This window comes from Mycteria americana, chromosome 20 (assembly GCF_035582795.1).
Source record: "Mycteria americana isolate JAX WOST 10 ecotype Jacksonville Zoo and Gardens chromosome 20, USCA_MyAme_1.0, whole genome shotgun sequence".
Lineage (NCBI taxonomy): Eukaryota > Metazoa > Chordata > Aves > Ciconiiformes > Ciconiidae > Mycteria > Mycteria americana.
The window spans coordinates 2,573,810-2,599,632 of record NC_134384.1 but is presented as its reverse complement, the minus strand read 5'-3'; the positions used below and the strand labels follow the sequence as shown (position 1 = coordinate 2,599,632).

The following is a 25,823-nucleotide window of genomic DNA, read 5'->3' as shown; positions in this document are numbered from 1 at the left end:
CTGTCCCGAGCCCCCCAAGGGCAAGGCGCCCGCTGCAGGCCGAGCGGTGCCGCTCGGCCTTTTTATTTCTTAGGCTTTGCTGCCACCAGCCGGAACAATTCTTTTTTATCACGAACGTGGCTTCAAGGGCGTGGTTTTGCTCTCCCGGCCCGGGCGGGGTGGGTCACACGCAGGGTTTATCCCCCGTGGGCGGGTCACGGCCCCGGGCTCTCGCTGCACCTTTGGAGCTGGGTGTGATTTACCGGTTTCTGAGCACGGATGTGAACAGCCTGAGCGGGTCAGACGGGGTTTGGGTGTCAGCCCTGAGGCGGGGAGGATAAAATCTGCTGTTGGGGCAACCAGGGAAAGGAAATAAGCTGTACAATTGAAAAGGATAGCAAAAGGAGGGATAAGGGGGTCTGAAAGGAGCCGGGCTCTATTGCAGGGCAGAACCCGGTGGGTGAGTTCCCGGGGTTGGACTGGGCTCTCCCACCGAGGCTGGACCTGGCTGTGCAACCAGCGGGGAGAGCTACTGGGGTAACTGGGATGTCCTGGAGTCCCTGGGCTCCAAGGGCTGGCACCGTCCTGGCATCAAGGCGTGTTGGTTTCCCTGTCAGGCATGCTTATGGAGAACCGTGTGAAAAGACTTGCAGCACAACCTGAAAATAATCTTTTTTGGGTGTTATAAAATATTTTAATTATTTCCTTCCTGGCTGTCTTTACCCCTCACCAGCCCAAATCTGCTCACCCATCAGTGAAAGCTGAAGCAACATGTACAGGTCAGAAGTCTCAGAAAAAGCCTGAGTCTGGGTTAGCTGCCTTTAAAAAAAAATCTTTGTTTCAGTTTCTTTTCGCAGTAGAGAGCTGAACTGCAGGACGGGCCCTTTCCTCTCCCGCCGCCCCGGCCAGGCTCCTCGCGCGCCCGGGGCTCCCGTGCAGGAGCTGAGTTTGCAGAGCCGCAGCGTTTGGGCAGCTCGAGAAGAAACTCAGCTGGAATTTCCCTCCGGAGGTTTTACTTGCCCCTCTTTCTTTGTGTTAACTGCTCTTATCTACAATTTCAATGGTGGCCTGAGATGAGAAATGTGCTGCATTTTTTTTCTGCGTGGGGAAAGGCTTCTCAAGCATCCCCAGCCCAAATCGATGAGCTTTTTGTCTGGTGAGTGAGGGGTAACGCACAGCAGCCCGGCCAGCACGTACCCACGCTGCGTCTGCAGCCTGCACCCTCAGCGTGTGAGCTTGGCCGGTGCTGCGTGGAAAGATTGATGGTCCCGTTTGGAGGGCGACAAGCACGGGCTGAAGGACACAGTTACCGCATGCATAGAAAATAAGGCTGGAAATGACTTCAAGAAGTCACCCTGTCTCCTTCTCTTCCTGTTAGCTGAGCCGCAGCAAAATGACTTTAATCAAAGTGATTTAAAGTTTCACTTGGTTAGACTCACGTCGCTCCGCTTCCGCAGCTGCAGACTCCCATGAACTCTGCTACTTGGCCCCAGCCTGAGACGCCTCTTCGATAAGCTCAGGGCAAGGGCCAGCCCGTGCCCGCAGTTCAGCAGCTCTCCGGCGGGTTTCTCAGGCAGACTTGCACGTGGCTGGGAAACGAAGCTCAGCACTAATTAGCAAACTAGTAAGGCGCAGAGTTTGTGTGCAGACTGGTGAAGTGTCACATCAATTTTTGGATGCACCACACACTGATGGACTCGCGTACCTTTGCAGGCTTCATTTTGTGAGGACAGGGCCTTCAGCCACACGTCCACGCCAGCCTGAAAGAATTCCTGCCAGTGAGACCCTGGCTGCCGGTGCTGAGGCTGGGCAAGGCGAGGCGTGGGCGTCCCTGAGCCAGAAAGCGAGCAGAAAGCGTGAGCAGCCCCGCTCTGCCCTGTGCAGGCAGCAGGGGTGTGCCCTGAGCACCCTCCATCCCGCATCCCACCCTGCAGCCCGCATCCCACCCTGCCCTGCATCCCGCATCCCAACCCTCCATCCCGCATTCCAGCCCACATCCTGCATCCCACCCCACCCTGCATCCCACCCTGCATCCCACATCCCACCCCGCATCCCACATCCCACCCTGCAGCCCACATCCCACCCTACCCTGCATCCCGCATGCCACCCCGCCCTGCATCCCACAGCCCACCCTGCATCCCGCATCCCACCCTGCATCCCGCAGCCCACCCTGCATCCCGCAGCCCACCCTGCATCCCGCAGCCCAGCCCACACCCTGCCCTGCACCCCAGCTGCCAGCTGCAGGCCCACGCTGTGAACCCCGCCTGCTCTCCCTGCTGCCGCTCGCCCTGGCAGGGCTGAGTGCCGAGGATTTGGGGCTGGTTCTGGTCCCCCTCTGGGGACATCCCATGGAGGCACTGCTGTAGCTCTGGGTTCGGTTCCCGGTGGGGCTGGGCCGTGGCCCTGCCGTGAGCATCGTGGGGTGCCGCCTGCTGATGGTTTGGGATAGACAGCACCCGTGTTCACGTGGGGAACAGTGATGCTCAGCCCCCACACAGCCGCTTTTGCTGTGTCGGGGCTGAGATGAGAAGCCCTTCATCTACCTGGCCGATCTGAATCACTGTGTGACGCCTGGTGAGAGCGATGCTGGTGGTGCGGCTGGGAGCAGCTGTGGCTGGAGCCGGGGAATGCCCCGAAATCTCCCCTCTGCTCATCTCTGAAACTCTCTGGAAGTGTTTGCAAGCGCTGAGGCCGGGCCAGATCCGTTGCTTCACACACATGGGGGATGGATTTGTGGCTGGGGGAAGGATCAGGGCTGTTTGCTCTGTTTGCACCTGCTTCCTCCCTCCTTTTCTGCACTTTATTATGAGCAGTTTTACCTGGGCCAGGCTCAAGGGCTGTCCCCGGGGACGGGGAGCTGCAGTCCTCAGGAGCCATCCCTGCAGCTGGCTGCGGGAAGCCTCTGGGACCCCTAACTCCTGCCCGGCAGCTCTCGGAGACGGACGGCTTGAGCTAAACCACCCCAGCCCTGGCACAGCTTGTGAGCACCCGTCCAGAGCAGCGGTGGCTCTGTAAAGCAGGACGGCGGCGGCAGCTCGTCACGAACACGTCCCGACGTGCGAGGCTGCGTCCGTGCCAGGGGCAGCCAGGGCCGAGCACTGACCCCGCACACCGCGGGCACCCGGCACGGCTCACGGAGGCTGAACGCAGACCCCGGATGCAGATCCTGGTCTGACTTTGCCTCCCGTCTCCCTGCCCCAGGCAGGGCTGTGCGGTGGCCGGTGCCCAGCACCGTTTGCTGTTACCAGAGTCCATCCTGGCCCCGGCCGCTGAGCCAGCGCAGCGGCTGCAGAGCCCAGCACGCCTGGGGACATCTGCAACTCTGGGAATTTTTTTTCTCAAGCAGGAAGCTGAAGCATTTCCTCCTCCAGCCGCAGCTGATGCTTGCAGAGCGGGTTTTGCAATCCCATAGGTTTCTGTTCTCGGGGCGGGGAGGTGCGTCTCGCCACCTTGCAGCTCGGTGTTTGTTTGCTCGTATTTTTTTTGCATCTGTCAGTGTTTCGCTGCCAGCCCCAACAGGTCCCAGCGACAGGGTGCTTTTTGGCAGCGCCAACAGCTCCGTTCCATGCGCAGCCCGTCGCGTGGTGCTGCCGGCTCGGCACCGACGAGGTAGGAGGCTGGCAGCTGCCTGCCAAGGGGTATGTCCCGCGGCCGGCTTTTTCCCCGTGCATTGCCAGGCGAGGACGGATAAACGCCCGGGTTCGGCGGCGGGGCTGGCAGAGGCGCCCGGGGTGACCCGTGTGCTTCCCCCCCGCAGCGGCGCTGCTGGAGATGCAGAGCACCCCAAACTACCTCTGGAGCACCGAGGACCTCCTGGGCCAGGGTGCCACGGCCTGCGTCTACAAAGCTCGCAACAAGGTGAGCGGGGACAGCGGGGAGGGCGGCCACCCCGAAGCCACGGTGCCCCCGTGCCCCCCCGCCCTCCTGCCCCACGGCACGGGGATGTCCGTGCTCCCCTCTGCTCCCCCTCCCGGGACCTCCCCGGCTGCCGGCAGCGTCGGGGGCCGCTTTGGGTTTTATTTTCATTTTTCATTTGGCTCCTTCTCCCCGGGCACCAGCTCAGGTCTGCGGGTCAAGGGCAGCTTTCGGGGCGCTCGTGGCCGGGTCCTGCTCACAGGCTGCTCCCAGTAATCGCAGGGGGAACAAGCTGTTTTTGGGGGAATGCCCAGAGGTTTTGAAAACCCCGTCCTTGGCGATTTGCATATTTCATGCAAACACTTGCCAGGGTTGGAATACAGATTCTCCGCCTCGCCGGCCTTTGAAGTTTATTGAGCAAGCTGTCTGCATGGCGCAGGGCAGGAGAGGCAGCTTGGAGGATGGTTTGAAAACAGCCCCGTCCCGCAGAGAGCAGGCGGGGAGCTGCCAGCCTCAGCTCCAGCTATAAACTTGTTCTGAAGCTGAATAAACACGCTGCCGTGTAGCACGTGGGCTTCGGGGACAGGAAGCAAAGGGGGGTGAATAACAGCGGTTTGCTTTTGCAGTGGAGAAAACGAAGGCTGTGGGACGCCTGTTCAGAAACGCGTTATACTGTCAGTGTAGTCTGCATCCCGAGCGGGATGTGGGAGCAGTAACGCAGCTGACGGAGCTGCTTAGGATGTGGATAGCGTCACCTCCCATTTCCTTTTTCTCTTTTGCCTCTTTTCCCAGAAATCAGGGGAGCTGGTTGCTGTGAAGGTCTTTAATAATGCCAGCTACCTCCGGCCCCAGGAGGTCCAGATGAGAGAGTTTGAGATGCTGAGGAAGCTGAACCATAAAAACATTGTCAAATTATTTGCTGTGGAGGAGACGGTAAGCGGGACCTCAGCCCGGAAACCTGCTTTGCCGACTGGGCCAGTAACGGGGGGGAGCTGGTCTGAGCTGCGGGAGGGGAGCGGTGGTCCTGGGCTGCCTTCTCCTCCCACCGCCCTCCAGCTCTGCACCAAGCCTCAGCCCAGCCCTTCAGCACTGGGGGCACCGGGGGCACTGGTGGCACTGGGTCACTGGACCGGAGCATGGATGTGACCTGCTCTTGTCCCCTGGCCAGGCGCGTGGCACAGCGGGCACGTTCTCCAACACTGGTTTGTCCGAGCAGGAGAAACCCAGGGACTCACCAACCAAGGGAGGGGACCTGGTCCTGCCTGGGGCGGGGGGAACAGGCCACCGGGTGGGACACGGGGCCGGCCAAGCCCTCACGGCTGCTCCCCGCCGCAGGGCAGCAGCAAGCAGAAGGTGCTGGTGATGGAGTACTGCTCGAGCGGCAGCTTGCTGAACGTGCTGGAAGACCCGGTGAACGCCTTCGGCTTGGCCGAGTCCGAGTTCCTCATTGTGCTGCAGTGTGTGGGTGAGTGCGGGCGTCCCCGTGCCCCCGGCCCGGGTCGGGCAGCCGCCTGCCATCGCGAGCACCGCCCGGGGCCGAGAAGCTGCGGGCTGGGGACCGCGCGGTGCTGGTGGGACCCTGCGGGCACCAGCCCTGGGCTATGGATGTCAGGGCTGGGCTGAGCGGTCAGAAATTGCAGCCCGGGCCGGGGTGGGTTTGTGAGCTCTGCGTTCAGGGGGAGCCTGAGGGTTTGTCCTTGCAGACCTGCCCCGGGGAGCAGCTGCGGGAACAGGCTGTGCCCACCACGGAGGAGCACGAGGGCAGTGCCCCGCCGTGTGCTCGCTCCTCCTCTCCGTTCCCCCAGTCACATCAGTCCCCATTTAACCAGCCCTGGGGCTTGTCCCCTCTCCAGCCCTTCTCATGTTCCTACGTTTAAACAAAACCCGCTGGAGCAAACCGCTCCAGCCCCGTGCACGAATGCTGCCTTCCCCCCTTGTACCCAGTGGCAGGGATGAACCACCTCCGCGAGAACGGCGTCGTCCACAGAGACATCAAACCTGGGAACATCATGCGGCTGATGGGGGAAGATGGGCAGAGCATCTATAAGCTGACGGATTTTGGGGCTGCCCGAGAGCTGGATGATGATGAAAAGTTCGTGTCTGTCTACGGGACGGAGGAATACCTCGTGAGTACAGCACGTCGCCAGTCTGGTGGCCCCTGGGAGTCCTGGGGGAAGCCGGTCCCCATCCCTCCATCCAACGGCTGGGCAACTTGTAGACAGCAGCAGTGACTTGGAGAGCCCAATCTCAAAGGGGCCACATTTTTCGAAGAGGGGGGGCTCAGCATTTTTGTTGTAGAGTTACAGGTGATGTTTTGTTTGGAGGATCCAGCAGTAGAAGAGGCCAAAGTGAGCAGTCAGTTTTCAATCCCAGCGCCCGAGGCTTGATGCCCACTGCGAACCCGCTGGACGCGTTGGCAGCGCTGCTCTCTGCTTCATCCCTGCAGCACCCGGACATGTACGAGCGAGCGGTCCTGCGCAAGCCGCAGCAGAAGGCGTACGGCGTCACCGTCGACCTCTGGAGCATAGGCGTCACATTCTACCACGCTGCCACCGGCAGCCTCCCCTTCGTCCCCTTCGGGGGACCTCGCAGGAACAAGGAGATCATGTAGGCACCACGTCCAGCTGGGAGGGCTGGGTCCTGCTGCGAGGGGAGGTGGGACCGTGGCTGCTGGCCCTTGGGGGCTGCAGGACAACCTGGCTGTGGCTTGGTGCGTGCCAGCAGCACCGTGTGACTACGAGCTGTAGTTTACTGCTCACTTAATCCCATATAGCCTAGAAAGCCCTGAAACGTAGCCCGTGGCTGCCTCCATACTCTCTGCCCTATGGAGAGCGCATGGGCAACGTGGTAAAGGATCTGTGCCCCATTTACCACGTTTGCCCTCAAAATGCGTCCTTGTGACTTTGTGGCTAAACAGCTGGAAAAGGAGGCAGGGTTAATGTTTGCCTGAAACTTTTTGGACTGTTTCTTGAAGTATTTTCCCCCTGTGCATTTTGCTTTCTCTGAATCGTGTCTTTCCCAGCCCATCCACGCTCTGCCCTTTCCCTCTGCTGAGCAAGGGACGTAGTGCCCAAGCAGAGGGCACTTGGCTCCTTTCACCTGCCAGCAATTTCCTTTCAACAGGTATAAAATTACCACGGAGAAGCCTCCCGGAGCCATCGCGGGGGTCCAGAGGCAGGAGAACGGGAGCATTGAGTGGAGCTACGAGCTGCCCATCACCTGCCAGCTCTCCACGTGAGTGTCCCTTGCCGGGCTCGGCTGCTGCCGCGGGTCTCCTGTCCTGGCACCGTGGCTGGAGAGCGCATCCCACCTCAGACGGCATGGGAAGTTTTAATGAGGCAGATGAGCTTTTCATCTGCAGATGTCACGGCTCTTAGACCAGATCTTTGCTTTGCAGCTGGGAGAAGGGGGTGCAAGACAGGGCAGCGGCTCCGTCGGTACCGGAGCTCAGCTGCAGAGGACGGGCTGCACCGCTCCGCGGCCCCGCGGGTCACCGCGTTTGTGGCTCAGGGTTATGCCAGTCTGTGCAAACATCTCCTCTTCTTCTGCTGCAGGGGGCTGAAGGACCAGCTGATACCCATTTTGGCTAACATCCTGGAGGCGGATCAGGAGAAATGCTGGGGATTCGACCAGTTTTTTGCAGAAACCAACGACATTTTGCACAGGATCGTGGTTGATGTCTTCTCCCTGCAGCAGGCTTCCTCGCATCGCATCTACATCCACTCCTACAACACGTAAGGACGCCAGGACTGTGTTAAAAGCCCATTTGGGAATTGAGCTCAGGAGCTTCAGCCCCTCGTTTCCGTAGGTGAACCTAGGGGGAGTGCCCGTTCCCTTTGCACCGCAGTTAAGCCAGGTTAAAACAAACCGGGCTCAAACCTGCCTTTGCTGGGGAGTGCCCTAAACAGGAGCCGTCGGCTCCTGGCATGGCACACAGAGAGCTCCAGGGAGCTTGTCCGAGGGGCTCCGCTGACCTCTGGGATGTTTTGCTACGAGAAGAGGGTGGCAGGCTGTTAAAGCGATGGAAATCTGAGCGCTCGCCTCCTTGCTTATTCCCCGTCCTTTTGTTTCTTTTTAATTTCAGTACCACCAAGTTTTTAGATGCTGTCTTCAAACAAACAAACATAGTCCCTCACCACCAAGAATATTTTTTTGAAGGTCATCTGTATGAGTTGGATCCTAATCTACAAGCTCATAATTTCTGCAAAACCACAGAGCACAACCCTCTGACCTTGCTGAGCTCCGCTGAGCAACCAGAAGACGTGGTAGGAGTCAGATACAGAGACCGTGAGTACCGCTGGCTTGGAGATGCATCATGGCATGCCCCATCCGGGGACAGGGTGGGTGCCGCAAGAGAGATTTGCTTAAATTATTATCCGAATAGACTCCAACGCACCGTAGGAGGTGGAGGGGTTATGATGCTGGAGCAGGATTAGGAGGTTTCAGGGTCAGTTTTTCCCTGCCACGTGCTGTTGCTCTGCAGCCACCCACCATGCCAGGCTCTGCAGGTGTTTCATGCCTTTGTCCACATTTCCAAAATATCTTGGAGAGCCGCACTAAGCCCCCAGCACTGCAGCTGCTCCTGTGCCTGAAATCCTGAGCGGCTGCGGGGTTTGCTTCGATGAGCATGAGACATCCCTGTGGGTCTGCAGCCGCGGCTCGGGGGCTCCGGGCTGGCTCCCCAAAGCACCGTGACCGCTGTCTGTCTTTCCAGCGGCACTTGAGTTTCCAAAGTTTGTCCCCAAGGTGGACGTGGTGGCCGACTGCAGTGCAGCCAAGGTAGGTGGGGGTGCCCGCGCAGCCCGGGGGGAGCCCCGGCCGCGGAGGCGCAGCCGCCAGCAGCGCCCTTTGCTTTGCAGAGCGCGGTGGGTGCCGGGCACCAGACGCTGCGGATCGCCCAGGCCCTGCAGCACTGCCGGGAGCTGCTGGCGAGAGGTCTCCACTGGGTGATGTGAGTGCCGGAGCCACCGCTCTCACGGGCGGCGTGGGGGTGACCCGTCCCTTCCCAGCACCGAGAGCTTCGTGTGTTAAGAGTTAAACCGCTCGGGGCTTTCCAGCCTCTTCCAGCCAGTGCAGGACCACTGGGTATCCTCACAGGGTACCGGGAGGGACGGCACGGCGGCCAGTGTGTGTCCCCATTCGAGGGACGCGATGGGGGACGTGTGCCAGGCTGCGAGGGGGCTGGACCCAGACGAGGACCTATAGGAAAATATCACTCAGTGATGTGAGGATGCTCCTGTCCCCACTTGTTACTTTTAAGTCAGCTCAGGAGATGCTGAGGAAAACAGCATAATTTTTTAAAAATTATTATTATTATTATTGTTGTTGTTATTGTTGTTATTATTATTATTATTGTTATTTTACTATTACTATTATCGTTGGGCATTTTCACTGTCCTACCCATTTCCCTTGGGGCAGCAGCTTCTTGTGCAGTGGCAGGACAGTGCCCAGCGGGCAAGAGCCCCCCTGCCTGGGAGCTGCCCCCAGTTTTATGTGCATCCAGCCCCCCATTTTCTCACGAGCAGCCGGAGAGGAGCCACCAGCTCCATCCTAAGCCCCCGGCACACGCGGCCGGCCCTGGGATGGAGGCTGGGCTGCCAGGGAGCACACGTTGGATGGGCTGTTTCCTCTCTTGGCAGCGGGAACCTGAAAACGGAGTGCTCGAGGATTTTGGAGCAGAGAAGAGGGGCTCTTTCGGTGCTCGCCTGCCTGCAGCTCACTGAGGTGAAGACCCGCGTGCTGTAAGTGTGGCTTTGCAGCCGTGGGGATGCAGGCGTTGGGCTGCGGCAGGCACCAGCGGTGCCCTGAGGCTGCTGCAGATAAGATATGGGACTCTCAAAGGTGCCTGAATAATCAGAAATAAGCAAAATTCCAGGAACAAGCTGGTAGCTGGAAGGTAAGAGGCTTTTTCACTGTATGTGGAGGCCGCAGGAAATGAGCCACCCTGGCTGTTTTTCCCTCTTTGCTTCAGTTTTTAATGATCAGTCCCCAGTTTCACGGGAGCCCAGAATTAGTCCTGGCTCCCGTGAAACCGGGATTTTCAGACCGTTACAGCCCTCGAGCCACAGAGTGCGAGGAGGAGGCAGGGCTGCTGCTGCCAGCTCCTGGGAAAGGGAAAAAGAGCTGCTGCTGCCAGCAGTTAAAATAGCAGGCAGGATGGCATCAACAGCCAGGTCCCCTCCAGGGTCCGGCCGGCGTCGCTGACCCCGCTCCCTGCAAACAGCCTTGGAGAGCCGAGCGCGGGGAGCATCGGGCAGCGCCGGCAGCCCATCGTGCTGCGTTCCCTCTGAGCTGGCATCCCGCCCGCCCACACTGGCCGTGATGAGATGTCTTTTATTTCCATTGAAGAGGCTCCACTAACGGAGCATTCACCGGAGGCTGAATTACAGAGAAACCCTGGGCTGTCCTCGCCGTAACCAATGCACCCATTCCCACCCGTGCCGCGCCAGGGAAAGCTGAACCCATTTTATCTAAAGTAACCCCTGGTTATTTTGCTTTTCTGTTTTGTTGTTGTAGTGGAAAATTCTGTGCTGCTGCATCGCTGTTCTTTTATCCTTTTCAATTTAGCAAGTCTCTTAATTTCCATTTCACCTAAAAAGATAGGGACACATGGTTCCCATTGACTTCAGCCAGATTAGCGCAGGGCTGTCGTGCCAGGAGCACTAATGCTGCAGCTGGATGCTGCTGGCTGATCCATCCCTTCCAACACGGTCTGGCTCAGCGCATTTCTGCTGACTTAGCCAGCGTGCACCGCTCAGCGTTACGCTCTCGTGCCAGCTGCGGGGAGGCAGACAACATCTGATCTGGCATAAAGCTGATCCATATGAAGCTAACAATTTCGGAACAAATCACAGAATCACAGAATCGTAGAGGTTGGAAAAGACCTTTAAGATCATCGAGTCCAACCATAAACCTAACGCTACCAAGCCCACCAGTACACCATGTCCCGAAGCACCTCAGCCAAACGGCTTTTAAATACCTCCAGGGATGGGGACTCCACCACTTCCCTGGGCAGCCTGGTCCAACGCTTGAATGAGACAGAACAGGGCGAGTTTTTACCGGATCAGCACTTTGCGTCTTGTGGCTCGGATCCATTACCCTGAACGCAGAGTTATTGCCCGAGCAAACACAGCCCGGCTCCCCCAGGGACGCCAACGCTGCCTCCACCACGGGGTGGATTTTCTTTGCCCAGGTGACAGCTGCCTCTGGGTTATGTTCTGCTTAAGGAATGTTCATTTTCTGACTTTCTTCAGGTACGAGGCTGTTCCTGCAGGCAGCGGGGTGCCGGCTCTGAAGGACGTGGCCATGGTGAAGACAAGGCTGCAGAGGGTGAGCCCCCGCGGGCGGCTCCGTGCGGGGCCGGGGAGCATCCGCAGGCACGGGCAGCGTTCGGAGCAGCCGGCCCCAACCTCTCCTCCCCGTGCACAGGTCGCCGAGGAGCTCTCTCAGTGCTCCCACAACATCTTTGACTTTCAAGGGGCACTGGACAGCATTTTGTCCGAACTGGTGAAGCACAGGCAACAAGTGCATGAAGACAAAAGGTTTGTAGCACCAGCTTTACCGAAATCCCTGCCAACGCTTTGCTGTTCTCAGCTGGATTGAGCAGACGTCGCTGCGTGCTCCCAAACAGCCACACACAGCCCCTCACTGCAAACAGCTTTTAACAGCCCTGTGCACGCTCATGTAATATTGCGTGATGTCCCCACGGACCCCCCCGTGGGTAGCAGCAGTGTCCCCTAGTTACAGCGTGTTCGGATTTCACCCCAAAGTGCTAATTTCACCCCAAGCTCATACCCTTCCTCTTGCGGGGCCTCACGCCTCCTTCCCTGTCCCGATTTCAGCATCCGGCAGATCAAGTGCTGCCTGGAGAAGATGCAGCTGATCTACAAGCAGTTCAAGAAGGCCAGGACGTGTCTGCGTAAGTGACGGGGACGGCAGTCCAAGGGCACAAGGCGCGGGGCTACAGCAGGAACGTCCCTGCGCTGGCCCGGTGGAAAAAGGAATTCTTTCAGTTTGCTGGGTTTAGCAGTTACTTCTGTGCCATGACAGTAGTCCCAGGGGCTGCAGCCCTGAAAAGCCCCTTGAGTGATCTCTGTGTGCGGTGAAATTGCCCGTTTATTGGGTTATTAACACAAAAACGTGTGGAGTACATTCTGGCAGGTGACCGGTGTCTTTCCTCCCCAGGGCTGGGCTACAATGAGGAACAAATACACAAGCTGGATAAGTAAGTCCCAACCCTCTCCCCTTTCTAGGACCCACGCTGCAGCCAGGCAGGCGTTTGGTGTTTCCGATTGAAACCTAAGGGGATGTAAAAACGTTCCTGGGTCACTAACGTTGAGAGAGGGCACCTATGAGTGGCTTCTGTGACAGTTCATGGAGGCAGGAGCTTTCCCAGCAAACTTTTTCAAGCTATTTCAGACAAAGATGTGAGAAAACCTCTGCAGACCTGGGGAGAGGGAGCTGCTGTCGGGCCAAAGCCCCGTGTGGGACTGCGGGGAATAAGCACGTTCTGGGCTATTGCTGCCGCTTACTCAGTTTGTGGCCATTTATTCACCGAGATGCTGATTTAGGAAGTGTCCATGCTTTCATATCTGCTTAACTTTCAGTGGGAGTAAAGTGTCTGATGGCTTTTGTACCTTTAAAAATTCTCCTTTCAGTTTCCGCTGAAACCAGGGGAATTTAACACGGGCAAGACATAAAATGCACACGTCAATATGTACCAGGGACGGTGAAATTTAACAGGCAGCTCCTTTAGCTTAATTAATCTTCAGTCTAACCTTGGACTTTGCCCTGAACTCCAAGGCAAAGACTTCTCAGAAGTGCCCCAGGGGTGGGGATGACAGCCCAGCTGGGCCCCCGAAACCTCCCTCTCCTCTTCGTCGTAACTGGGTTTTGTTTTCTCTGTAACGCTGATGCACAATTCATTACTGAGCATCCAGTCCCTCTGTCTCCATTCGGGAACCAGCCTTAGGTCTCCTGCCATGGGAACTGTGATGTTCATTTTCATACATTTAAGGAAATAACAGTGCGCTCTCTTTTTTTGCTGGTTTTAGGGTGAATTTGGGGCATCTGGCCAGGAAGGTTCTGTTGATTTTCCAGGACGACTGTGTCCAGCAGTACCAGGAGGCCCTGGCCCTCCATGGCAGCAGGATGAGGTACCAGCCCCTGCCCAGCTCTCCCCAGGGTTTCAGGGCTCTGGCTTTCGGACCCCGGCGGGGACGGGAGAGGGGACTTCCCAGGAAGCCTCCAAGGACCAGGGCTTCCGAATGCTCTCTGCTATTGATCGAGTATTGGGTTGCGATGGAGATGCTGTTGTTGGTAACTGCTGCTGAGGGACTCCTAAAGGGGTAATAAGACCTTAAAGCAGCAGCTCTCTGTGACTGCTAGAAATCCTGCTGTGTACGCTGGTTCTTACCCCATGCCGTGTATTTCTGCCCTGTTGGTTTTTTTGTTGTTTTGTTTTTTTTTTTTAAAAAAAAGCCCCCTAAACTTGCAGCTTGAGTTCAAGCAGCTGGTTTCCTCACTGTCTGCCAAGGAGAGGTTATTTTATCAGGACAAAATTGCTATTGAGACAAAGACATCTACTTATTAGGAATGATTTTCTGTTAAATGGTGTTTGGGGAATAATGCAAAGAGCAAATTACCTTGCAGTGATTGAGCACAATCCACTGCCTCTCGCAGCAGCAAAGAGCAGGGGTGAGGGGGAGGCAGTTAGAGGAAGGTGTTGCAGAAATTGGATTTTTATGGCAAGGTTGCTTTTACAGAGGAGCATCCATTCCCCTGGGCTGCCAGTGTGGGCGGAAGGAGGCTGATTTTCTATAGTGCCTTGGAATTAAACCCGGCTTTTGACCTGGTCCCTATTTCTGATGTGGAGTAGCTCTGCATAGGATTTACTATGCGGGGGATTTTTAGGCTAGAAGTTTGTCTCGGGTGCTCAGGAATGCACCAGGAGCAGCGGGCAGTGTCTGCCCTGTCCTTGGCCCTGTCCTTGGCCCTGTCCTTGTCTCTGTCCTTGGCCCTGTCCCTGCCCTGTCCCTGCCCTCTCCCCTTTCCAGCCTCAGCTTGTGCAGCCGGGGCTTTCCACGCTGCAAACCCTCGCCCACGGGCAGGTTTCACTTCGGGGACAGAAGCTGTTGCCCACGGTCTCCTCCCGCCACATCCCATCGCGGGGCAGTGAAATCTCCCCTCGGCGTCAGCGGGAATTTTGTCTCGGGGTGAGATTCCTCTCTGGGTGTAAAGCCCTGCGACATCCGTGCAGCTCAGGAGCCCCGACCGCGCTACAGCAGGGCTTTTGCCTTTGCTCAAGGGAGGAAAAAAGCTCCTCCGTGTTTTTCTGGAGTATTTTTGTATCTGTTTTTCTGTCCTTGGGGAGAAGGCATCGTGAGTCACAACTGGATATTTTTAATTTATTTTTACTTCGGTTTTAATTGTCTTGTTTTGAGCTTCTTCCTGCTAGCAGCCAGGGTTTGTGGTGTGGTGGCTGTTTTTCTGGGGACTGGAGGTGGACCGTTCACCTTAAATACTTTCCTTTTTTTTTTTTTAAAGCCAAACCAAACCTTTTTTTATACAACTCACGGCACGCCTGCTGGGTGCGTGGCACCTCCGGCCCGGGGCCCCTCGCCCTGGCAGGAACAGGGCAGTCGGTCCCCCAGAAAATCAGGATTTACTCCCAGGGATTTAGTCCCGGGGCTGGGGCAGAGCAGCGGTCGCAGCGGTCGCAGCGGTCGCAGCAGTCGCAGCGGTCGCACCGTCCTGGCCCAGCTCAGCCCCCGCGGCAGAGCCCACCCAGACGCCGCCTGTTTGGGGCTTTGGTGTCAACAGTGCTGCCGGCAGAGGCTGATCCCAAGGATGTGCTCCACGGGGGAGCTTTTTTGGCCTTCGTACGCTTCAAATGTGAAAGGAGAGCACGCAAAAAGAAAGGCAAAACCAAGGCGCCTCTTTGAGTAGTGCTCAGTCCTCCACGGGGCACAGAGCACCGGCCAGCGCAGCGCTGGCGGCCGAAGGGATGGGCTTGAGCTGCCTCGCGTATAAGCAACACTTTCCCTAATTAATTTGCTATTAGTGTTGTTTGGATAACCTGGCCTACAGTGGCTATTAGCAGAGCTGCGGCCGTAATTACAACACCGTTGTGACTCATTTGCTTTCCTTCAGGCTTTTAACTTTGATCCAGAAAGGCTTGCAGAAACCAATACAAAATTAAAAAAGAAAATAAAAATGATAACGATCCACACCGCTGCCAAACATTGACCGGGAATTTTGTCGTCGTTTTTCTTTCTAGGAAAGTTTGTGAGATAAAGAGGCATTTGAAGAAGCTCAGCAACCGCATCAGTACCTGCAGCGTGGAGACGATGGAGTGCCAGGACTGCCTGCAGAGCGTAGGTGCCCGGGATGCTGCTGCACAGCCTCTCCCTGCCTCCAGACCCTGCTGCCGCTCCCCCTCCCAGCACCCACCGCGCGCATGAGTGCATAAGTAGGGAAACACCGGAGTATTTTTAAACAACTTGCTGCAGTTCTTTGAGGGTGATCCACACTGGGGATCTTGCTTTCCCCCACTGTGCAGAGCAAGGAATGGGTAAACCTTGGCGGTGGCACCCCTGGTCCCGAGGGCTGCCCGGCACGGGGGATCTATACCCCATAAACAGGAATTGCGGTAGCAGAAAAATGATGCTTCACCTCCGGCTCTCCCGATGGACTATCTGACAAGCTGCAGCACAGCCACCTGGTAGATGCCCTGGTCCTTTGGTTATTTTATTTCGTTTGTTCTGAAGAAGTGGCTGTGCTGGCTGTGACTACATAGGCATAATTTCCCCAAGGGTTTTGTCCCAGGGGTAGGCATGCCGCACCCGCGGGCTGCAGAGAGGGCCGGGCAGGGCAGCACCCGGGGGTCAGACCACCGCAGACAGCCTGCTGCCTGCCGGGGCTGCCACGTCTCTCTGCCTCTGCAGGCTCTGGACAAGTTTCTCCAGATGGAGAAACGGAGTTTGGCCCTGGTTCCTCCCGCGCCTTCACCCGTCCACCTGAGCCAGGCACGCCAGGAGATGGCTTTCCGGTGAGTCTTTTGGAAGAAGGTTTTGCAAACAGCCCGGCTCCGGGGGGAAGCGGGACCTCCTGCTGCTCATCCTCTGCACGAGCGACAGGGCGAGCGTCGGGGCGAGGGCTCCGCGTCGGCAGGGCTGGGACAGTCCGCGTTAAGCCCTTCACCGCTGCGCACGCCGTGGCCTCGCCGGCTGCGGTCCCCGCTCGGTGACCCGTGAGGCGTCCCTGCCGGCTCAGCCAGCCCTTCGGCAGGAGACGCTCCCGCGGGGAGCGGGAGGCTGAGCAGCACGGGGGTAAGGGGCTGGTTGTGTCCCCGGCAGGATGCAGGAGCTGCTGGAGCAGATGAGGTCAGTAACTTGTGATCTCCAGTTCAACAACAGCATCATCGAGCGGTGAGTAAGAGCACCCAGAGACGCTGCTCCGAGCGGCGATTCCTGCCCCGAACGCCTGGACATGCCTGTGCTGCCCTGGGAAGGGGCGGTGGGTCTGGGTGGGCTCCCTGGGAGTCGGTGAATGAGCTCCAGCGTGGGGAGCCGTGCCTGGTGCCGAGCACAGCCACAGCTACTCAGGGGGTGGTTCACATGGGGGTCTTAACGGCACCAAGTTTACAACGTGATCTAGCAGCAGAGGAGAGTTTATCTTTCTCGGAAGTTTAAGCATGATCTGCAAATGCTATGTCATGTCTACACCGTCTTTCCAGTTTTTCCCGTGCTGCTCAGCACTGGTAGCTGCTGACTGCCACAGAGAAGTGGATGCTTTCCGTTTCTGGATGAAACTCCGTGCAAAACCCAGCATCCTACTGCTGACAAACACCCCTGGGTTTCTTCCTCTGCAACCTTTTTTTGAGGATCTTAATGCAAATCAACAATATGAATATGCATATCGAAATGTCAAAGAGTTGGAGATCAGATTTTAAAAGAAAAAAAGATATCGGTGATTCACCCCAGCCCTGTTTTTACAGGACCAACTACGTTGTTGGAGCATGTCCAGTGTGAATAAGGGGATAAGAAAGGTCTGGTCTGCTTTCGATATGAAGCGCTTATCCCAAGAGACACAGGAACAAGCCGAGAGATTGGTGCCCAGCCCAAACTGTAGGCTGGGACTGCATGAGCCCAGGTGATCCCTCTCTAGCCTAAAGCCTTTGGTTTTGTTCCTGCAGGTTAAGTGGGGCTGCTCCCACTCCCGGTATTTGAGAGACGTGGTGAATTTGCAGCTGCTGAAGCAAACCGCTTTCCACAGCAGGGAACATTCACAGCACTTTGGGTCCAGAGCGACAGAGACCGATGTCCGTGTTCGAGGAGCTCTCTGTGTCCTACCTCTCCGCGCCAGCACTTTTGCACAGTTCACCAGCATTAGCTTTGAGTGGCTTGCAAGCCTTGAACCTTTGAAAGTTTGACCAGAAAATTGGGTTTGTTTTTTTTTTCCTTTTAAAAAGTGCTTGAAGGACTTCATGTTTTTCTAGCCTCTCTGTATTGCCGTGTGGGATGATGAAGAAGAAGAGGCTAGACAGATAAATTATCTTTTGCCGTCTTACTTGTTTAGGGATTACTCCCACTTTTAATGTACTTCTGCTCCCTGAGCCTTCGTGGAGCAGGGCAGGAGCCCAGGGCAGGAGCGATGCTGTACCTGATGGATGAGAGACGGGATCCAGCCCAGGGCGGCTCCAGTGCTCTGCCCGGGAGGCGACCGCAGGGGGAAGGCTGGAGCTGCAGCCCCCTGCCCGCGGGCTCTGCAGCCTCTCCTCCTGCTCAGGGCTTCGCCTCCAGCCCAGCCCCACGTTTGGGTTGCTGAGGGGTTTGGGAATGGGAAGCCGAGGGAGGCTTCTCTTTTTTTTTTTGGTACGTTTCTATAAATGTCACTGAGCTCTGTGTTTATGCACGGGGGGGTGCGTGCCTTTTCCAAACAGCCCTGTACTGAGCCCACAACTCCATCCACCGAACCTGAGGGTGCTACTAAATGCCAAGGCAAAATCTCAGACAAAAGGGCTCCCACGAGCCCTCTCCAGACGCAACTCTGCAAAAGAAAGCAGGGATATTTATTTTTCTTTTAGGTGAAAGATGAAAGAAATCCTAAGCAGTCACCTCTGCCATTAACGTGCAGGGTGAAAGGATGCATTCACCTGTGGAGGTGACAGCAGCCGGGGTGGCAGAGCCGGGCTGGGGGCAGGTGCTCTGTGGGGCTGGCTCTCAGCGTCTGGAGCTGCCCGGGGAGGGACGTGCCCGACACTCCACGCCTGTTACACTCCCGAGAAATAGGATGGAAGGGAAACACGCTACCCTCACCTCATTGCCCCCCCCAGGAAGCGCACAGAGCTGCGGAAGGACCCCAATGCTCCGTGCCAGGGCCATACCCAGCCCTTTGTTGGGGTAGTTATTATGCGCTGAATTTCCTACTGTTTTTTGACCTTGGGTTTTACAAGGAGCTGTAATCCTCTGGTTATCGGCTGAGTCAGCTGCTCGCCAGCAGCAGCGTGCGGAGCAGCGATACGGGAAGCCTGGGGTCTCGGGAGCGTGAGCATTAGATGGTATCAGGGAGCTCTTTGTGGGAAGAGTCAGACACGCCACCCCTCCGTCCACCTCTTCCTGCCTGTCCCCAGGGTGATTTATGGGTTGTCACCCAGATCCCACAACCCACACCCCGTAGTGCAGCAGAGGGGAGCAACGTCCCTGCGCTGCAGCCAAAGCCAGGCAGGGCGATAACCCCCATGCAGCCGGGCTCAGACCCAGGTATTTACACCCGGGAGGCTCCTGCCAGACCGATGGGCAGAACTGCCTTGGCTCTTCCCACCCCTCCCTGGCACACACGAGTGCAAACACACATAAATCACTGCCCCGGGCTCCCTGGAGAGCCCCTGCCCCCCGAACCCTCACCCTGGGGAAGGGGACTGGGCTACTGAGGCTCGTGGTGGCAGCAATCGGCCGGTGGGAAGCACAGGTCCCTTTGCCCCTGCGGTCTGCGGGGTGGGAGGCTGCGCTGGTGGGAAGCACGTGCAGGGGGGTTAGAAAATGTTTGGATTCGTTCCTGTCTCCTGCATAAAACCCTTCCCTCTGCGTTTGCCTGGTTTTTACCTGTGTGTAAACCATGACTGGCTGCTGGGGTTAAAGGAGGTTGGAGCAGAGACCGGGGAGCCGGGACTTCGGCAGCACCGGCACCAGCAAAGTCCAAGGGCGAGGGACTCGCTGGACCTCCCAGGGACTGACTGTGCATCTGGAAGGAGAGGTTGAGCCATCACCTGGGCAAGCAAACGCGTCTGACTCAACAGCAGTGGGGATGCTCAGAGTGCCTGCCTGGACCCGTCCCTTGGCAGAAAACGAAACACCCGACTCTGCCCTTCACCTTTCCTCCAGTTCCCTTTCCAGCCCCTTTTCTGGAGGGGACCCGCATTAGCTAAAACGAAAGCCTTCAGCCCAGTCTGGGCCCGCCGTGGCTGGTCTGGTTGCCCGGAGCTTGTCCCCAGCCCCCGGGAGCCGGGACTCACATTATCACAGTGCCCAGAGGCAGAGCTGCAGCAAGGACAGGGCAAGGGGGAGCCTGCCGTGGACGCTCCTTGGATCGACCGCGGCAGCGAGTATTTCTGATCTCTGCTGGGAGACGTACGGGGCCATAAGGCAAAATAGTGCATCCCTGGAGCTGGCATCTTCCTGCAGCGCTGCCCCGAGTCTCAGCAAGGGAGCAAAATGAGCAAGGAGCGGCAGCTCCAGGGCTGTGCCCGGCTTTGCTTTCTTGTAAGAACAGGCCAAGCACGCCCAGGAGCTCCCCCTGCCCAGGAAACATTCCTGAGTGGAATGTGGCACCAAACGTTCCCATTCATTTTAATTGTAAAACCCAACATCCTGACTGTCAAACGCAGCTACTTACTGTAGAAGAGGTGGAACTAAGCCATCACTTCAAAGCTTTTCTCCTGCAAATTATTTTCTAGGATTCTCCTAGTTTTATAACGAACATCATTTTTAGTCCAGCTTGCATTCCCTGACATCCCCTGTAGGAACAGGGCAGGGAGCCCGGGCAGGGTCTCCTGCCGCACTTCCTCGGATTCAGCGGAGCTGCGCTGATTCGCACCAGCTGAGCGTTCGACCTGGAACATGTTTGGCTTCAACAAAAAGGGATTTATTTCTTGGCAAAAAGAAAAAAGAGTTTTTGCTAATAGCCTTTGTCATGCTTAAACTGCCATAACACAGCAGCTGCAAAGGGGACTCCCGGAATCCAAATGAAACAGGAATTTTCCTGCCAATGTTAATTAGGGGTTTTTTTCCCCGCAAATATTTCAACCCTTGGCCTAGAAGAGCTTCCTATGCTGTCAGACCTGAATACCTGCAGAGCCAGCTGAGAGGGATAACGACTGTGCCGCATCTCTTGTGCAGGTACACAAAGCTTCCTACGTCGACAGAAGATATGCTACATTTATTTGCGCTAGAAGCCGAGGTCTGCAGCTTCCCCGGCCAGCCCTGGCACAGCCACGTCAGCTGTCGGCAAGAAGGGGCCAGCACACGTGACTGTGGGCATGGGGTCCTCCGGCATCTGGCAGGACTTTCCCCGGGGACGTCAGCCTCCGCTGGAGCATCTCCCAGGGGAAGTTCTCTGCAAGCTGCAGTCAGGCTGTGCATGCACCCCCGCTGCGGCCGCTCAGCTCCCAGGGACCGGGGATTTCCTCGGGGGCAAGGAAACCAAACCCCTCTGCGAGCGGCGGGGGATTCCCTCCTGCCTCCTCCACCCTGACGCTGCAAAACTGAGACTGAACTGTGCCCCAGGATGGAAAAGCAAACATCCAGAATGGTTTTTAGCAGGTTCCCAGCCTTGTGCCAGGTAGATCTTTGCCCTCAGAAAGGTCGTTTGCTTTCTTGCAGGTAATTCCTTATACTATTAATGGTCTGGGAAGAACACAGGATAAAATACCAAGTTTCTGGGAAACAATTTACCCAGGAATAAATCTGCTGCTGTTCTCAGGCAGAAGCAGAGGACGCATGAAAGTGAATCAGGATCCTGAATGGGGAAGAAAAAGACCTTCCAAAAATTAATCTTGTTACTTAGCACAGAACAAAACTAGAATTTTTCAAGCCACGTTATTGCTCCTTTGATTTGAAGCTCTTATTAGTGCCTGCTTATGACACTAGTCTTTTGTAACTCAGAGCCACTGTTTTAATCCATCCTTCAAATTAAAATCCTTGAAAAGGCTTTAGATATCCTTGGCTTATCCTGTCCTCAGGAATTCACGAGATGTCAAATTCAGCTTCCCGTGAGCCCAGAAGCCAGGATTCGCACAGCCCAGCACTGCGCTCGCTGCAGCCGCCTCTTCACCCGGCTGCTCTCACACAAACCAAAGAAATTCAGGAGCAATTCTGTCCGAGTTGCGTGTTTCAAATCAGTACAAGCGAGAGCGGCAGAGAAGGGATGGTCTGGGTCGGACAGCTAGCCTGCAGCCTGGCTGGTGCAAGGCCAGCCAGCTGCCCTGTGGCTCACGTCCTGCATGACTCGGGGTGACCGTGTCACCCTCTCTGTGTGCTGGGCTCCATCCGGAGCCCGGGGAAAAGGGCAGTAGCTCGTGCCTCTTCCAGCCAGTGGGGAAGGTGTTATGGTGTCAGGGGACCTTCGCATCGTATGCGATATCCAGCCGTTGTGTTCAAAGGAGGAGGGAGTCACTTAGTAATCAGACTGTCGGGGTGGCAGGGGACCACCTGGTCCAGCCACCCCCATTTGTGCACCCCTCCTTTGCCCGGGGGAGAGCTGTCCAAGCCGGCTGGCCGGGCACGGCTGTCCTCGGAGCTGCAGCGCTGGAGCCTGCTCGGAGCCACTTCAAAATTTGGCCATAATATTTTCCCTTTTACTTTTCCCACAACCACAAGAGCCTCATCTGGGAGAGAGAATTTCTTCGGCTCACCGCCCTTAGCGTCGCTCCGGAGCCCTGCTGTCATTGCAGTGGGGAAGGGTAATTTGTTCCAGCTGCCCTTACAGCCTGCTCCACGCACACGCGTTGTGCCAGGAGAGGGTTTGCCCCAGCCTGTTCTACGGTAGTGCCCCACTCGAGATCTGACAGCTCCCGTGGGGGCAAAGCCCGGGTGGGATGTGGCTGTGCCCAAGCTGGAGAAAGCCCCCGGCTCCGCTTTGTGCCGCGGGACCCCGACCGGGGGGTGATGTACGCACTCCCCCCAGGCAGCCCGGGCCCCGTGGGGGGGAGTGTCCCGTGGGGAGCGGCCCCACGGGGAGGTGGGGGGCATTCCCACGAGGGAGGGTATTGCGGGGAGATCCCACGGCGCGGGGAGGGGAATCCCACGGAGAGGAGAGTTTCCAGGAGGAAGGATCGCACGGGGTGCCCAACGCTGACGGGCCCCGCGGGGAGGGGACCCGAGGGTCGGTCCTCGGCGGGTCTCCACGGGAGGGGTCCCCCCGAGGGCCGGTCCCCGTGTCGTCCCGTCCGTCCGTCGGCCCCCCCCCCCCCCCGCCGTGTCTCCTCCCCCCGGGCCGGCCCAAGGCGCCTGCGCTGCCCCACGCCCGCCCGCCGCTCCGAGCCCATGGCGTCCCCGGCCGTGGGGCCGTGCCCCCGCCCGCTGCCGCCCTCCGCGCCCGGCTCCATGCGCCGGCGGCCGCCCGGCCCCGCGCCGCGCCCGGGCAGCCCCGCCGTCCCCCCGGAGCCCACGGGCGGCCGGTCCCCGGGGAGCCCCGGCGGGGCCAGGGCAGCGCGGCGGCTGCGGCTGCGGCGGCGCGGCGGAACCCCGCGGCTGCTGCCCGACGTGCGGAGCATCTTCGCGGCGCCGCGGGAGCCGGCGGAGCGCGGCCGCGGTCACCGCTTCGCCCTCCGGCCCCCGCGCCGCGGCTGGTGCGACCTGTGCGGGGAGGCGGTGCGGGAGCGCGCCCTGCGCTGCGACTGTGAGTGCTGCCTGCCCCCTGCCTGCCCCCGCCTGCGCCCCGCTCTCCCGCTCTCCCGCGCCCCTGCCCTGCCCGCATCTCTGCCCCGGCGCTTCATCCCGCACCGCAGCCCTGCCCGCCGCTGCCTTCCCGCACCCGTGCTCTGCCCGCGCCCTGCCCGTGCTCCTGCCCCGGCTCTTCCTCCCGCCGCGGCAGCGCCGGACCCTCTCCCGCCCCTTGGCCGCGGCTCCGGGTCCCCAGACCCCACTGCGGGAGCCGCGGGGACCTGCCGGCATTGCGGGGAGGGCCCCGCACCGCGCCGGGCTTCCCTGGAGGGGGGGGGGGGGGGTCCCGGCGCCCCGCGGTGCAGCGCTCCGGGAGCTGGATGGAGGAAGGGACCTGGCCGGGGTGTCCCCGCAAAGGGGCCGCTGTCCCCGGGTACGGGGCAGGGCTGCGGGCCGGGGCTCCGGGGCTGGGCGTTGGGCACGGGTGCGGTGAGGCGCTGCCGGGCGGATTTGGGACATGAAGCTTTTGCCAGGAAAGAGGAGATGATCAGCTAATGGGCAGGGTTGTGAAGGGGTTGGCATCGGCGCTGGGCAGCAGATCTGCTCGGTGGGCAGGAAGGATTCGTGTTTGTAAAGCTTTACAGCGAGGTGTAAGCTCCTCTAGAAATGGTAGGTTTGTTAGACACCTTGCTTTGCCCAAACTCCCCGGGGAAGAGTGCTCGGGCCAGTGAGATTCACTAAGACGTGTGTTCCTCCTAGCAGACATACGCTGTATTCGTGCTTGTGCTCTGCAGGAGAGATTAGTCTTTCCAGCATGTGGGAGGGGACACGGAGGGGCCAAACGAGGTGACCCAGCCCAGGGCCGTGCAGCGGCACGTGCTCTGTGTCCCATGTCCCTGGGGTGCTGCTCTGGGGCCACAGGGTGTTTGCATGGTCCTTGGAAAGGTGCGACCCGCATCAGTTGTTGCAGCTGCGGTGGCGTGGGTGGGGAAGCGAGGAGGTCGTGGTGTGCCAGGGCAGAGGAGGTCTGAGCAAACCTCTGTCATGGATAACTTGGTAGCGTGCGCTGCGCTCGCTGCTGACAGTGAAACTGCGCCTTTCCAGCTTGGTCTGTCAGCGCGTCTCCTGCTGCAGGCTGGCTGGAAACTTGGCTTTCGGATGCAGCTATAGAGCTGCGCTTGGGCTTGAGTGACTCGAAGATTTGCTGGTCAGGGACAGCTGAACCTCTTGATTTTGGCAGGAGCTGTTAATGCCGTTGCCGTTCACCCCAGGCTTGTCCCCACGGGACCGCCTGTACCCAGGCAGGGGCATGTGGGGCGAGGGTGCCCTCGGTGTCGGGGTGGAGGGCGGGTAGTTGGTGCTGGTGGTTATTTGGGGCGAGGGAAGGAGCTGCGTCCCGCCCTGGGCCGGCTGCCCAGCTGGCAGCTCCGGAGGAGGCTTCTGTGCTCGTTTGCTGGTTTGTTTGGGGGTTATGCCAGGCACGTGCTGTAACGCCAGCCTCACCGGGGCAATTAGTCCCTCGCTCAGCCCGTTATGGTTCTTACACTTGGCTTTCCTTAGATTATGAATCAATTAAATGTTTCTAGCGGTGATTTGCATAGCGCGGTGTGAGCAGGGCTCTTCCACATGCCTCCTGGTGCCGTTTGGAAATGAAGGGCAATTGGGAGAGACAGTCGCACCATATGGCCCTGCTGCATCGCATTAAGGTTTTAGCACTGACTGCTGTTAATTAAATGTAACCCAGCCGTCACCACGCGGGCAGCACAACGTGACGCAGGAATACGCTGGGGCTGGTGAACTTGCTGCATGGTGTGTTGTTTGAAAGAGGGTGATGTCTATGTGTTTTGCTGGTGTGTACCTTTGCTTTCTGCCTGCTGTTCCTGATTAACTCCCTCAAAACCTGGTCAGGGCCAGTGTATTCCCCGGGGTTGGCAGCTCTGCTGTGCCTGGCACGCCGGAGCAAAGGTGTGAATGAACGTGCCTGAAGAAATAGCAGGGGTTTATGTGAAGCAAACCAAGCTTTTTCAGGGCTCTTGTCTTTCACCAGCCATCCTGCAAAGCTGTCATGGGACTCGCATGCGAGGTGAGATACTGGGCTGTGTGTTTTGAAATCCCAATCTAAAGTAGTAATTCACAGAACTTTGTGGTGTTGCAAATACTATAAATAGTTGTTTTGAGGGACTTCTACTCTGGCAGGATTTTTTTCATAGTTATATTGAAACAAATCTTAAATAACTCTATTTCCCTTTTCATTTCGGAGGAGAATTATTCAGACTGTGGGAGTAGTTTTGCCTCTAAGATTCCCCAAACAACCAGGCTGGGGGGGGGAGGGAAACATCAGGGGAAATGCTCACATCATCACCTGCATTCCCTGTCATCCCAATAGCGTGTCCTTTTAAAAATGCCCGAGAGCTGCAGACGGGGTGTGCTGTCTTCCCTTGGTGAATATTTCTTTTTCTTCTGAAGCAGAGTTGCCGCTTGTTTGCTTTTCATTTGCAGCCTGAGGATACTCAGGTTTTCGTTTGTACAGTTCTGGCCTATTTTTATTTATATCGGATCTGGTCGTCTTTAGTAAAATGTGAAAGCGGTATTTATTCCTCCTCCCTCCCCAAACAGTCCCTGTCCTTTCCTGCCCGTGCCGTGGGCACGGTGTCCCGCGTGGGATGGTGCCTGGCCCCAGCGAGAGGGGAAACGCTGTCTGCGGCATTCCGGACTTGAGCTGCGAAGGTCTGGGTCTGCCCCGGGCAAAGGGAAGGGGCAGCGGGAGCCGGCCCCGCTGCTGAGCGAGGAAGGGGTTTTGGCCACGTGGTTTTTATGCCAACCAGCGATGCACTGAAATCCCCTCGGCTCCATTTCCCCGTTCTCGAGCGGCGTGGAGCTGTCTGTCCAAGGCTAACATGGGATGCGTGCTCTGCAGTTCCTCTTCCAGCCGGGGGTCTGGGTGGAAGGGGTGGGGGCAGAGGCCTGGCAAGTCCCCGAGTCAGGAAAACGATCCCCTTGGGTGGCTTTCGTCAGGCATCTGGCAGGTTTAGGCTGTCCTGAATCAGTCTCACAGCTCTGGAGGCAGCAGACAGGCTCTTACTGAGGTTTGAGCTCAAGTCCTACCCC

The 25,823-nt window shown here is 57.8% G+C and overlaps 2 protein-coding genes across 2 annotated transcripts in view; both read left to right on the top strand.

Moving 5' to 3' along the window:
- The first annotated feature begins 3,386 nt into the window (after nt 1-3,386).
- Nucleotides 3,387-17,321, top strand: IKBKE (inhibitor of nuclear factor kappa B kinase subunit epsilon). The gene is made up of 21 exons (XM_075521809.1): nt 3,387-3,588; nt 3,737-3,837; nt 4,627-4,767; nt 5,170-5,299; nt 5,779-5,960; nt 6,281-6,441; nt 6,958-7,068; nt 7,389-7,568; nt 7,919-8,121; nt 8,549-8,613; nt 8,694-8,785; nt 9,474-9,575; nt 11,088-11,163; nt 11,263-11,375; nt 11,676-11,752; nt 12,019-12,058; nt 12,888-12,989; nt 15,113-15,209; nt 15,780-15,883; nt 16,191-16,262; nt 17,030-17,321. Exons 2-21 carry the CDS (start codon nt 3,751-3,753, stop codon nt 17,061-17,063), a joined length of 2,169 nt encoding a protein of 722 aa, XP_075377924.1. The 5' UTR covers nt 3,387-3,588; nt 3,737-3,750; the 3' UTR covers nt 17,064-17,321.
- A 5,049-nt stretch (nt 17,322-22,370) lies between these two features.
- The window catches only part of RASSF5 (Ras association domain family member 5), a 35,957-nt gene continuing 32,504 nt past the window's right edge, over nt 22,371-25,823 (top strand). The window contains exon 1 of the mRNA XM_075521661.1: nt 22,371-22,731. Coding sequence (XP_075377776.1) covers nt 22,377-22,731 — 355 coding nt within the window. The 5' untranslated portion in view covers nt 22,371-22,376. The remainder of the gene's footprint in view (nt 22,732-25,823) is intronic.